The sequence below is a fragment of the Vidua macroura genome, chromosome 6 (genome assembly GCF_024509145.1).
Source record: "Vidua macroura isolate BioBank_ID:100142 chromosome 6, ASM2450914v1, whole genome shotgun sequence".
Classification (NCBI taxonomy): Eukaryota; Metazoa; Chordata; class Aves; order Passeriformes; family Viduidae; genus Vidua; species Vidua macroura.
Genome location: NC_071576.1, coordinates 44,616,720 through 44,630,837, shown reverse-complemented (window position 1 = coordinate 44,630,837; position 14,118 = coordinate 44,616,720). Strand labels below are relative to the sequence as shown.

The 14,118-nt window shown below is 43.2% G+C and overlaps 2 protein-coding genes across 7 annotated transcripts in view; both read right to left on the bottom strand.

The window, feature by feature from the left end:
• Positions 1-260: 260 nt before the first annotated feature.
• On the bottom strand, positions 261-9,122 carry LOC128809303 (tumor necrosis factor receptor superfamily member 26-like). Its single transcript, XM_053981169.1, has 10 exons — positions 9,088-9,122; positions 7,761-7,851; positions 6,901-7,032; positions 6,644-6,755; positions 5,980-6,047; positions 5,258-5,359; positions 4,257-4,291; positions 4,012-4,161; positions 1,064-1,109; positions 261-289 (listed from the first exon to the last, which is right to left on the bottom strand). Exons 1-8 carry the CDS (start codon positions 9,118-9,120, stop codon positions 4,129-4,131), a joined length of 606 nt encoding a protein of 201 aa, XP_053837144.1. The 5' UTR covers positions 9,121-9,122; the 3' UTR covers positions 261-289; positions 1,064-1,109; positions 4,012-4,128.
• A 1,646-nt stretch (positions 9,123-10,768) lies between these two features.
• The window catches only part of OSBPL5 (oxysterol binding protein like 5), a 133,770-nt gene continuing 130,420 nt past the window's right edge, over positions 10,769-14,118 (bottom strand). For all 6 annotated transcript variants that reach the window (XM_053980821.1, XM_053980824.1, XM_053980822.1 and 3 more), the window contains exons 21-23: positions 13,802-13,919; positions 13,104-13,206; positions 10,769-12,101 (exon numbers count right to left, since the gene is read on the bottom strand). In XM_053980821.1, coding sequence (XP_053836796.1) covers positions 11,966-12,101; positions 13,104-13,206; positions 13,802-13,919 — 357 coding nt within the window. In that variant the 3' untranslated portion in view covers positions 10,769-11,965. The remainder of the gene's footprint in view (positions 12,102-13,103; positions 13,207-13,801; positions 13,920-14,118) is intronic.

The window sequence follows — 14,118 nt, the reverse complement described above, 5'->3', positions numbered from 1 at the left end:
TCAGCTTCTACTTTACTTATAATGTTGTTATTTTTTAAAGTGTTTGATACACTGTAATAAGCCTTGGTATCTATGTGCCTCAATGCATCCAGTAAATGAATAATACATTGTTTCTTTCCCAGTCTGTTTTTCCAGATAAAAAGCATCTGATTGGATTGTTCTTCTCTGTTATCAGGAAATTTAGAAATAATTTTATCAATATCATTTTCCTGTAGAAGAGTTCTCATAAGCTGCTTCCACTGTTGAGGCGGTACTTCCTTTGTAAAGACATCAAAGGTCTCTCTCAGTTCTGCAAGAAGAAACACAACACACATCAGCTTGTTTTAAAACACAGGGGCTTTTTTCCTATAGCTCACATACATACTTTCCCCTTAATTTTCAGCCAATACCTGCACAGACCAAACAGCAGCATCAAGGCAGGATTTGGCACCTATGAAGCAGCAGGACAGACAGGTTTTCTACTAAGTGGTCTTGAAAGTAGCTATAGGTATGGGTGTACTTCTCAGAAGTGGTCTTCTGAGGCAGGACACCATCCAGTAAAGGTGGTTTTGAGGAAGGCATCTTTGGCTGGCATGTTCCCTTGCAGGGCTATTGAAGTGGAAGTTTTAACCACTTCACTATGCTGTTGGCATAGGTTTGCCTCACCAAGACCAGCACAACAATTTGCTGGGTACAAGTGGATGTATAGAGGTTTGATGTGCTCTTCCACATGAGGGGACATTTGACAGAGAGATCTCGCTCTGACCTACATCGCACTCAGTAAAGTAGAGTACACTGCTGCAATGCAGACTTGTTTTAAAACATTTTTCAAAAATTTGTACCATTCTTAAATGCATGACTGTGCTATACTCCCATGCAAAAAAGTCATGCTCTGAAGTAGAACAGTTCACCACAGGGATTACAAATGCAGCAATAATCCTGTTTCAGCATATTTTACAATAAACTGGAAGCCTTACAGCCCTAAGCAATATTCATTAGCCTCTTTATACTACTCTGTCAGTAGACTAAAGTCAACAGGAAATAAAACCAAATTCCAAGTCCTGCCAATTTATGGAATACTTACCACTTTGAGCGAGATCTTTGACAATTATCTGACTCTGTTCTCGTACCTGTAATACAAAGTTGGACCATTACTCCAACAAATCAAGGTGCTTCATTCACTATTATTTTCTACCTACTTGACAGCTTGCTTTTACATCACACACAGCAAAAAGGGGAAGGGAGGCAGATTTCAGAGCAGACCTGAAAGTACTGGAGTAAAGAAAATTGCATGGTGAAACAAACATGATACTGGCTTCAAGGCAATGTTTGCTGCTATCGCAAAACTGTAGTGCCTATCAGGGAGATGAAAGAGGCAGAGTAAATTAAATGAGGGATTGAAGGCTTTTTCCCCCCAAGGCTATCACTTCCCATACTTCCTATAACATCTTGAAGGGAAAGTTTCCTCTATTGTTTTGCCTGAAAGCTCTAGGAATAGCTACGAGCTCAACTGAAGGGATACCTGTATTATAGAAAATACAATGATCATTTCACACACACACACTTATCTTACAATTTGCTGGAGTTCCACTTGGAACATTAAATAGGGCAGTCTGCAGAAGAGCAGAATTCTGAACAGGTTTTGCTGTCAATGAAGACTTAGCAATCCTCCTCTACCACACTGTCATATGACACTTCCAGCTCCTGCACGGGACAGTGTCCTGCTCAGAAACCACACTACTTTCCACTAGTTTCTTCTAGGGGAAGAAAAAGAAATACTCGAAGTCACCAGATATCAGAGACATAAAAGGAGAGCTAATAATTTGGCAAAGTAACAGCCTTACAGAATTAGTCTTCAAATGGTTTCAGAGCCTGACTCTCCACCGCCCTGGGTGTTCTGCACCCACCGGACTGCAGGGTAAGGCTTACAAGTTGCCTCCACAACAACCACAGGAACTTTCCTAATGTTCTTACCGATGTGGGTTGCTGCTTGCTCCTCTCTAGGTACAGAAGGTAGATACCCCTCCTAAGACAGGAGGGAATTAAATTGCCTTGCTGCACCTAAGCTGACTTAACAGCAAGCCTATTGCTGCATCAAGGCTGATGCTCAGAACTGTTGCCAAGTAGCCTGTCAGCTCCGTGGCACTGCACTACCTTGGGCTATCTGTGGCTGGAGTAGCTTTCCTGGTGGGCTCACAAACACTATAATCAGTTTAAAGAAGCCAGTGGGCACCTGTATACATTGCATAGTTTTTGTGATGGGACAAAGAGGGAAGGCAGCAAGAAAGGTTCCCTTCATTTTTGGCATTATCAATTCATTAAACAAGCATAGCCAGGGAGTACAGCACCAGCTCAGCATGAACAGTACAAGCATAAAGCAGAGCAGCATATCTAGCATGACAGGTAGTGCTAAAGCTGGCAAACTTTAGGAATATTTTTTTATATGTGGAAAATGAGGATGAAGAATTACTGTTCTACCCCTGAGACTTGTGTTTCTTAAGGTACAAGCCCTTTGTAAGCATAAGCCAGCATGCTTTCTGCTTGCACAGTGACCCACAGGTGACACCATCCCATGACCAATGTGTGTAAGTGGAGACAGGAGGGGGAACCCCCCTACATATGACACAGGTAGGTGTACGTTCTCACTGAAAACACTTTCTGTTTAAGGGTATAAACACATTAAAGAAGTTGGTCTTATTTATACAGGGTAATTCTTAAACAGGAAAAAAGTAACAAAGAGCACAGCATGGCTGACACTTTTGTTTCAAAACCCAGCATCAGCATTTGTTGGGAGCATTAGAGCAGTATGAATTCACTGGTTCTTTGGAAGGAAAGGTGCTGCAGTACTCAGGACTGCAGCAGCATAACTCTCCTTAGTAAATAAGCTCTTACAGCAGCATGAGCACTCCAAGTGCAGACTTTGCATCTGCCTGTGACAGCTCTTACATGAGAGACAAGTGGCACCATGTACCAATTTGTAACTGCATCATTTTGCAACCATTTTATTGAAATGAAAGACATGCTATATTTGCCTATTCCTATGTTACAGCATTTTGACCAGGTTTTTTGTCATGTTTCTTCATCAGCTTCTACAAATAGATGAAGTGCTGCAAATCTGGCCAGGGCGTGTGGGGAGACACAGCCCAACAAAAAACCTGGGGTGTTTCACATATTTGAGCCACTTATGGAGCTTAAAAAAGAAAAAGATCAGAGTTTAGGGTGAGCCTTTGATCATCTCTTTCAATTCTGTTTCTTCAGTCTTCAAGTATTTTTTACATAATTAAAATGCCTAATTAGCAACATTAGACAAGAGCACATACACATTGGTGAGAAACAAGAGAAGCTCCAGGGGAAAAAAAATGCTGTACACACACTAAGAACAGTCTGGATATTTTTCCTAGTTGCTCATCAAGATCAACATTTGTTATGTAAAACTAAGACTGAGCTCATTTTTGCCTTGTGGTGCAGGTTGGGATGTAGTTTCTAACTAGAGAAGCAAAAGCCAGCTTGTATTTACTTCATCCAGCTTTATATTTATCTTGCAAAATGCTGGACTAGTAATAGGTTTTTTAGACTCAAACAGTAAGGTTCTGAAATAGCGTTTGACTACAGGATGCCAGGGTATACCCAGCTTCAAGTCGGAACATATGCCAGCCTCAGCTAGATAAACCCTTTTTAGGGATGTACTTTGAGACTGGCATGCTCTGAGCCCTGAATCCCTCGTCTTTTGGGACCGCTTAGGACCAAGAATTCAGACTGTCAGGTCCGGGTCTGTAGCTTGTGACATGGGCCCAAAGCCAGGAAGACTCAATCACTTTACTGGATCAGAAGTGGTTAAGTCTTATGAACAAATAATTTGTAGTCACAATGCAATAAGAGCTGGAACACCACCATGCTGCAACACCAAACAATAGCTGCCATCAGTTGGGCAATACACATGTGAAGCAGAAAAAAAGAAATTAATTGGATCCAGGTATCACTTGGAGACAGTCTGAAGTGAAAACTTGCAGCTAGTCCAAGTTTTTTCCTCACTTCCAAAGCATCCTGGTCACAGGCTCTGAAGTGTTTTCAAGTATTGACAAGGCCAACTGCAGCAGATACACACAGCTATTGAATCCACCAGGCACTTGCTATTTAATTTCTGATCTTCTATGAATCACAGGAACACATCCTACCAGAGATCTACAGTGAGACAAATATTGAGGGCTGTGTATCAGGTACTATTAGGCTGTGAGCAATTACACTGAGATCAAACACTTGGTCCATCACATACTTACCAGATATCCCTCTACATCTTTATCAGCTGAGGCAGCTGAAAAACAAAGTAAGTGTCTGAGAAACTTATAGGAATTGTAACAACTTAAACATGGCTGAAATCACACAAGACTTATATACAATAGAAACTTTTGTAACACAGCCAAACTTTTAAAAGCCTTTTAGTTTCTCTGACCTGTCATACATTTCACCACAGTATTACCCTTAGCTTCCGCCAACAGCACAAACACTGTGCCTTAATCCTGCTTAGTAAAATGCAGACCACAATATGCTGTTTGACTTTTAAGCCACTCTTGCAACCTCCTCTGCTCCAGCTTTTGTTTCTCAGCATTTTGTAGGCTATTGCCATACAGAAGGCAGAAGTTGTCTTTACTGCAATACAATCAGTAAGACATGATTTCAACAAACTTAGCACTTAAAATTCATAATAGCTTTCGGTATTATTTTAACCACACTAGTGGCAAATATACTTGAAAACACAATAGTAGAAGTTTCCAAGGAAAACAGCTCAGTTTCCACTAAAAAATAAATAAATTCATACAGGACTTATCAACCTAATATTCACATTAAGAGGTTCAAATGACAAAATGGAACCAATTTGTACAACAAAAATTCTCCACAGCCAAACACAGTGAAAGTAATTAGTGATCTAATTAGTTGCTACTTTTTGCCCCATGCATCTGAACCCCCAACACAGGTTTTTCCTCTTTGCCAATACAAGGCAAGTTGATTGGAGAGGTCTTTAAGGACCTTATGATAATCTTGCTTTCAAACAGAGGCATCTGTCAGCAAGATAAGAAAGCTCATAGTTAAGGGTTGTGCATTTTATTTACCAAACAAAACTACTCTTCATTTTAGTAATTTGCTAATTTCAATCACATGCAAAATTAACTAGAGCTTAAAAAGGTCCCCTGTCAGGCAACACAAGAACTAGAGACAGCCCTAGTGCATGATTTGCCTAACTCTGGAAAGCAAAGTTCATGGATAATAATCAAGCAGTTACCTTTATCACACTTCAGCTTTTTAACAACGACAGCAACAACTACTAGCAAACCCAGACCAGACAACAGAAGCACCGGAATAAACCAAACAAGAGCTTCCCTCCCTGCAAAGTAAGAAAAAAAAAATTAGTACTGAAACAGTCCCCCAAAAAGATATTCCTTGCGGTCCTAGAGAAAAACCTAAGCCCAGAATTAATATAACAACCCAGATAGTTTGTCCTGGGACTCTCAGCTGCCCTGAACATGTGAGCGCTTGTTTGGACTGCACATCATGCTCCCAAATGCATCAGGGGATTCTGCAGAGAGCTGCAATACAACTTCTACAAGGTTTTATGGAGAGACATTTAAGGGGAAACAAGTATGCAAAAGATGATAGCAAGCTTCAGGTGCTGTAGCATGGACAGTGTGCATTCCTGGCAGAAGAGGAAGCAATATATTCCAGGCATAGTAAACATCTTTGCACTATCCATAACTTTCAACTGTGTCACCCTTGGAACTTCAAGAACCCTGGCAACACATGCCCTAGCTTTTCACCAAGTGAAACTCAAGGTGGTTTGTCCCATCAACCCCTTTGAGAACTTGTCTTACCAAATAACTCCCAGACTAAAATGCAGCTGCTCTTAAATATGTTACAGTAGTTGACACCACTGTTTTACAGACTACTCTGGTGTTGCTAGCCTGAAGCCACAGACCCAACAAACCAAGCTGAGTGGGATTTGTGTACCTTGATTGGTTAAGCTTGGGTCTGCAGTATCAGTGGAATTCAGCAGGATTTCTTTCCCGTCGGGATGCCTGAAGTGGATGGTAACACAACATTGTATCAACATTTCCAGATCAGTACATAGCTCTGTCCAGGCCTGATTCTTTTTCAGACAGAGCTCAGAACCATGAATGGAACATGCATAAACTTTGATAGAGGTGTACCTTTAAACAATCCAAGATAATACTACAAGATAAAAAAAAACAAAGCAGATAAAATTCATGTATATTAGCTTCTAAGTGGAGGGGGAAAAGAAAAAAAAAATCAAGCCAGAGTATAAGCATTATTCATGCACAGTTAGTTTCCTTCAAGAGGTAGTTATACATCCTAAAATTTTAAGTTGGGTGCTAGAAAGTTCATTCAAGTGTTTCTGTGGAAATACCAACCTGAAGACATGAAAAATGCAAGTTCATAGCTATAAGCAACAAGCACAATCATACCCAAGTCCATGTCTTTCTAGGTCTCAATATCACAGGTTTTTACACCTAAAATTTAAATGCATGAATAATGCCATTTGGCTTTAGGGCAATTATTTACAGCCTGATGATATGTGTTAACTATTGGCACAGACTGGGCCACAGCACTAACATTCCCTAGAAGGAAAATAGCAAGTTATTCTCAAACTTACTTTTGACCAATTCTCTGACACACTTCACAGCTCTCATCATCACAGAAATACCCTTGTTTGCACTGGCACTCAGCATTCTGTGTCAGAGTACAGGGTCTCAGAGTTATCTGATCTAAAAATAAAATATAAGTTAGCAAGTGCAAAGATTATACTCAGGCCATAAAGGCAATTTACTTTTAAATTCAATATGCTCAATGAAGACCAGCTTTTCCACATTAAAAAGGGGGAAATCGTTAAGGTTTCATAAGGTTTGGTACCCTCTCTGCACTGTCTGCAAGGCAAGCATCCCTCCAAGCCGTTTGCATGGGCAGTAAAGTCTTTTCCTTCCTTGCAAGGGTCACATTTTCCTTTCAAATGTGAAGCACTGCAGTGATCAGCAACAAAGGTACCTGTGGGAAGAAAAGAACTGGCAGCAGCAGCAATCTCAGGGGATCTTTTGACAGAAAAAAGGCTAAACCTAGATATTACAACACAAATTTCTGGGAAAAGTTCAACTCTTCCTTACAAATCAATCAAATGTCACACAAACCAAGAGGCACATTTGCAATTTGCCACTCAGGGAGAGGTGCAAAACAAAGTCTCTAGCAAAGCATCTGCTGGAAGGATGGGTCACTGCAGCAGGCAGGGAGCCATGTGGATAGTACCGTTGCTGAAGGAATGGAGCAAGCCCAGGGAGAATTGCTTTCAATAAACTTTTTTTTCCTTTGTCTGAATCCCACCTAAATGCACCAGTAAGCTTCTGATATTAACGAGAGGTTGCTTCTTGGTGCAAAACTTGTTAGCTCTGCATACATTAAGCAAGGAGAGGAGAGCAAAACCATCCTGAAGCTTTGCCTACAGACACAGAAATATCAGAATTCCCCTAGGCCTGTTCTTTGTGTTAACTAAATCGCTTAAACTTCAAAAGCTTTACCCTCAACCACAAGCAAAGACTTCCTGGCTCGATGCCAAAGCACCTCTCCTAGTCATCACCTGTTGCATTAAGGGGCTCTCACTTCAAAATGGAGCCCAGCCTTTACAACACCAAGAAGTCCTCACAGTTCCAACCAGGCTTACACTTCCACGGCATGTCGTGTAAGAAGCAATTGCTATCAGCTGTAACTGCTCAAAGTCTTACCTGCTTCACAAAATACACAGCAGAGACCTTGATGGAAGTACTCTCTCTCCCCACAGTTTGCTCGGGCTCTAGGCATCGTCAGTAGCACAACCTACAGCAGAGACAAACATGCCTCCTGAGTGATTCATCCTCCCTGGACACGATCACTATCTTGGGGAAATTACCTTGTAAAGTCTTGGAAACACATTCAGAAGCTTATGGGAAGCCACAGAGGAAACCCTAACTAATTTCTGCTAAGTGCTGTTCACAGCAGTAACTGCCATCACAAAGCTGGGGTTAAGGCAGCACCATGCAGCAGCTGATGGACTTTAGGCAACTATTACCACACATTCCTGCCTCCACATAAACTTCTGTTTTCTTTCCAGTATCTCACAGCAGTTGAGCTGCAGACACCAAAGTTTTTGCGGTGTGCAAGGGATTAGTTTCTCCCTTCTCCCATCCTTTTAATTCATCGGAATCCATGCTAGTCTCACTCCCGCAAAATTGAGGAAACGCCCCACAACTCATCCAACACGTCCCGCTGGCTCGAATCTTAGGCAGAAGGCAAGTCGAGTCATTAGCAATACTACAGGAGCATTGGGAATGATTTTTTTTTAAGAGGAAGAAACGTGCAGGCCACGCACTCCTCGGCAGGCCTCCCGCGGAGCCTCCCAGCGCCGGTAGGTCAAGAGCTTCCAGGGGAGGCAGGTGCAGGCTCGGTCCCGGGGCAGCTGAGTCACATCCCTCACAAGCCTTACACGAGAGAAATCTCTAGAGCAAAAGCAGGAGGGGAAGGGGCGACCGCCGAGCTCTAATTAGTGCCGCCGGGCACCAGCGGGCAACTTCTAAGCTAAAACCAAGAAGGTCCCGCTCTTTAAACTCCCTCCCCAGCAGACTAAAAATCTTCCTCATAATTGTGGGGAGGTGAGAAAACTTCCAGTTTCACACTTAAATAAGTGAACTTAAGGACTATTAAAGAACTATACGAGGACTATTAAAGAACTCACTCCTGACTTGTAACTTTTTTTTCTCCGAGGAGAGAAGGGAGGGCGGAAGCGAGTGCGCTTAGGAAGGGATGCGGAGGCGCGCGGTATTCCCTGAGGGCGCTGGGCTCACGGCAGCGGTGCTGCCGCAGGTTTCCCGAGACTTCAAACACGAACAAAAAGTTCGGGAAAGTTACCAAAGCCTGTTGAAGAAGAGAAGGACAAAAAAACCCCACAAGGCCCCTTCACGCTAGAGCCGGAGGAAGACTTTTTCCGCCTCAAAAGCCAGGATTTGGCTGCGGACGGCGGGCAGGTGGAGGGCGAGCCCGTATCCTGCCGGCCAAAGAGCCCCACCCGGCACTTACCAACAGCAGCCCCACCGCTCGCCCGGCCCCCATGACAGCACCTATCGCTCTGGGCCCCTTAGCGCTGCCGCCGCTTTTATTCCCGCGGTGGGGGGTGGGAGGCGGGGCACCGCGGCGCTCTCCGGCCCTCCTGCCTCACCTCGGCGGGCACTGAAACCGCAGTGAATCACCACAGGTGCCCAAGGGCTGTCCACCCTGATCACAAAAAGCAGCGGGAAAGGCTGTAAGGAGAAATTTCCCAATATTGCGCAAACGAAGTGCATGTAACTGGGTCTTCTAAAGCCCTAAAAGAGTTATCACGTTTGTCCTCAGCAGTTATTCCTCACAGAGAAATAACGTTTCTGGCTATGATTTTCCTCAAGAATGCTTTTCATTTCCCATGTGCATGTAACTGGCATGTAGAAACATTCACCTCCAGATGTTGAAATTGGATTAAAATTAATGGCACAAGGATTCATAGGCTGTTCCTTTTTGGATTATTTTTGAAACATCTGTGGCAGCAGCCCTAAATGTTGTAAACTCTTCCTCTGCTAATGCTGAATTAACATGTTGATAATTCCTTTCACTGAACTGCTGCTCTTGTGGTAACAGTGTTTGTTTTACTCAACTGAAGTTACAAGTCCTAGTGCAATCCCTGTGGGTGCATAGTTTGGTAAAATGGCAATAATCCAAACAATTTCCAGCACTCACATTTATACCTACTGAAGGCTTCCTGCTCAGCACTGCTTCTCTTTCATTCAGGGGGGCTTGGGTTGTTTGGATTTTTTTTTTCTGTTGATGTTTGGTAACCATTTCCCAAAGCCGAGATACAGTTGTACCCAAGGGATGTAAAGAGCTCTAGGGAGGTGGAGAGGCTCCTATCCATACTCAAAACACATGATCCAAAACCAGCATGAGTGTGATGAGGAAGGCTGTGCTGACAGGCCAGAGATGTGCTGACTTGCTGATGCATTCAAAGGAGATTAGTAGATGTGTTTGCACAGCTTTACATCCAAACTTGGATACATCCAAACAGGAGCAAACACTTTGAAGCTGCATAGGGAACTTTGCATAGCCTGGAAAGCAGAGGCAGCGCTCTCTCACTGAGTTTTACACTACATGTGGCACAGGTCAGACTTCCTCAGAAAGAGTGACTAGAATGACATCCTTCAAAAAGGCACCCAGTCTGGATTAATATTGTTGATATTCTTCAAGGATGTTTCCTCAAGGATGAAGAACGCTTTGGTTTTCTGGAGACTTTTCCTAATGACAAAGCCACTCTCACCCTTTAGCATTTGTGATCAGTTTCCTGAACGTCAGTGTGCAGATGCTGGCTCTTACCCTGCCTGTTCATATCAGAGAGCTGCAGTTCTCTCTGTCGAACAATCTATTCACTATCCTCAAGTCCTTGATATAAATGTTTCCTAAGTCCAAGACAAGTTGGTACATTTGCATGTACAAAAGTGAAAATTAAGGGAACCACTTCTCTTTCTGTGGAAGTTGCTACAATAAGAAGACAATTTCAGACAATTTCTGACAATTTCAGCCAGAGGGGCATCAAACTGCTATTGCTGTTCTAACTTATGGCCCAGGCCTGACATTCTTGGAGACAATTTCCCATAGATTTTCCTCTAGAAAGTGATTTACTTTTAAAATACTATCAAACACAAACCCAAAAATAATTTGTCAGATAGACTGCCACTGAAAGTTGTGTGTAGTTTTATTTCAACATATCAAGCACAAACAGGTTTCCCCTAACTGGGGAATATGACGAGGAATGTACTTAAAAATTTGGAAACATTTACAATGAAAGATAGCCCAGACTGGCACCACCACTAAGTATTTTAAGGCTGTATATATAGCAGTACTTACCACTTGGAACTACTTCAGGCCAGAAAAGAAAGGATTAGTATTGTCTGCAGTCTACAGAAAATATTGCAAATCTTTAAAAACTGGTGTAAAATAGGAAGACTATTAACAGGGTTGAACAATGCAGTGGCAAAACCCTCCCTCTTTCCTGACCTTTGACAATAAATGTGCCTAAGACCGAACATCTACATCGCTCCCATCCTTCTCACCTGTGCTGGGGCAGTGTATTTCTCTCTACAATGCTAGAGTGTGATATAAAACAGCCATATAGCAAATAATAACAATAATAGTAAGTGACCAGGTTTTACAAACAGGCGTGCGTGTCTGACATCACACTCGAAGGGCCAGACACAGGACACCAGTCAGCTCCATAACCAGACGAGGAGCTTTCACTGAATACTTCCCATTTCCTAAAGAAGAATGGCTCTAGGAAACTGTGTATATTTACAGTTTCTGTGGAATGGAAAATAAAACACATCTAGAGGTCCCGTTCTGCATGGGCTGATTAAACAGATCATGACTTAATATCCTGGGGCTGGATTTTTTGGACCAAGTGTTCTCCCTCCTGTAATTAAAGGCAGCTGGACAGGCACCGTGGACATCAGTTCTTTACAGCTCCCCAACTGCTCTTCCTCACTCCTGGAGCTATGACCCAGGCCACCATGACTTTTCCAAAATGTTGAGGTGATTACCATTTTGGGGTTACCAATACTGCTGGGTAATTATTAATTGCATCAGAAAATGACAAAACATAGAAAACAAATTGCACAATTAAAGCTACATTTGGCTTCAGCATTAAGGCCCATACAGGTTAAGAGGTCCTTGAAGATGTACATGTAAAAGGCAAAAATTACATAATCTGCAGGAACAAAGTTTTGCAGGTTCCTAGGTCCCTTTTTAACCTCGTTTTTCCACTTCCTTCCACCTCTGCCATGTTGGTTCTAAAGTGCTTTGGTGCCTCACTGGGCTCCTTGCGCGAGTGGCCCCCCCCTGCAGCCAGTGATCAGTATTGCTGCCAAACGTAGTGATTTTATTTGAAGACATAATTAATGAAGAGTTGACACGTAAGAAAGATGCAGAGGAGAAACCAACAGCGAGAGTCCAGGAGGAAGCTTTCAGAAGAGGCCTTCCTGTGGAAGGACTTTTTGTTCAGAGCGCTGAGGTTTCTGCAAAAAAAGGCATTATGATTATTTGTGTGCATTATTATTATTTGGAGAGACGTGTGCCTTCACACGTGTGCATACCCAGAACTTCCACACCAGGAGGGAACCCTGTACTTTGGTTGCACCTTCAGGGGTAGAACAGTGTGCTCCCCCAAACTTTGTCTCCCTCTTTTTAACAAGAAGATTAGTGCTTCAGCTGGCTGCAGCTGATTGGCATAGGAAGGGCATCAACCCCAAGAAATCTCTTCATCCAGCACTCACTCATAGCCCTGTGAGTTTAACCTGTGCCCTAACCTTCCCAAACCTGCCCTGGACACTCCCAGGAGCTGCAGTGAAGCTAAAACCATATCACCAATGACTCTGGCATCCAGAAAGGGTAGGCCTCATGTGTGATCCCACCTCACTGAGCCTTGGCAGGGCTGGATAATACTCCTCACACAGAGGGGAATCAGCAGGGCTCCCTGGAGCGAAATAGCAGTTAATACCTCCCACAGGAGTCTGCAGGGCAAAGCCCTCTGTCAGCAGCAGATGTGGTTACTGCTTCCCTCAGATGGCAACCAGCAATTTGTACAAAAACTGGAGTTTAGTGCTTTTCTCCATGAAGCCCAGTTTTTCAGAGCATGCCCTTGCATCTCTATAGCAAACTGAGGAAATTCCTAACATGCTGGACTGGAAGGGAGACCTCACACTCTCTGCCTGGCTGAGATTTATTTTTAGCTAGGGCCTGGCCCAGTCCTTCTCAGTCAGGAGTACCTCGAGTTGAGTAATCTTTTTGCCCAGAAAGAGAGTGTTAAGAGGAAGAGATTTCCTCCTCATTGTTTCAAGCAGAGTTTGTCTTTCTGGTGTGTTAAGTGGTTGCTTTACCTGCAACAACTTAAACTGCACTCCTGTAGCTCACTCCAAAGACTCACTGCAGAGACACTCCAAAGACCACAGTAAGGAGTTAAATGCCACAAGTTATATCTAGCCCAATAAAATCATTGATTCATGACAGAAAATGGTTACCTGTGTATGTCCTGTTGGGCTTTCTGTAGGGATAAGACAGCGGAGTGAATTTCCTTCAGGTGATTAATTTCTTTCCCACAATGTGTGCACAGGCTTTCAAACCCTGTGGCAAAGTAGAAGGACAATTAAGTTTTGCATCACCATTCTGGTGGTAGTGAAACACAACACAGGAAGTGGGTGGCTGTGATCTAATTGTCACTGCTAGGGGGGAGACTTTCAGGAGGAAACATGGGGAGAAGGAGACAGGGAACAGAATCTTCCACCCAGAAGATCCAGGCCACTGTAACAGGTTCTGTGACTCTGGCTCAGGGTGCTTCTCAGTCAGCTCTAAGGAAACAATGCTCCTCAGCTGAGGGGAGGAGAAAGGAATGCTCACATCTGCCCACTCTCTCAAACATTCAAGGTCACCTCTATCAAAGGCAGAGAAAAGAGAGAGAAACACAACCTTTCCCTATGTGTTGTTTGGAATGTCACTGTATTTTTCTAATTTTGCTAGGAGTTGGGAAGTCCTCGTTGTAAGGCAGAAAGAGAAACAGCACATACAGAGAAAAGAAAAGCAGAACATTCTCTGTGCTGCCTGTGGCCTGTTGGCCCACGGTATCAACTGGGCCGGGAAATGTCCCAGGGCTGTCTCAAGAATTAAAGTACCAAGGCAAGAACATTAAAGCCTATAAACCCAGCGACACCCAAATACTCACCATCATCATCTGAGAGCTCCTGCACTGACTCTGGCGTTGAACAGCTGCTCTCTGTGTTCTGGCTGTGGTTGGATGGCTGATCACTGGTTTTGCGGCGCCTGCAGTCTTTGGCAGACTTCTGGATAAAACAGGGATTAGAAGTGACTCAGTCTCTATCACACTGAAGATGTGTGTGATTGCTTTAAACAAAACAATTTGGGGTGCTGGCAAATATATGTGAGATTGTGAAGTTTGACTGCTTTCTCAGCAACTCCTAGTAATGGAATCTGGCAGCTACTTAAAGATATTATACACATGACTCATACAGAAGCATTTCC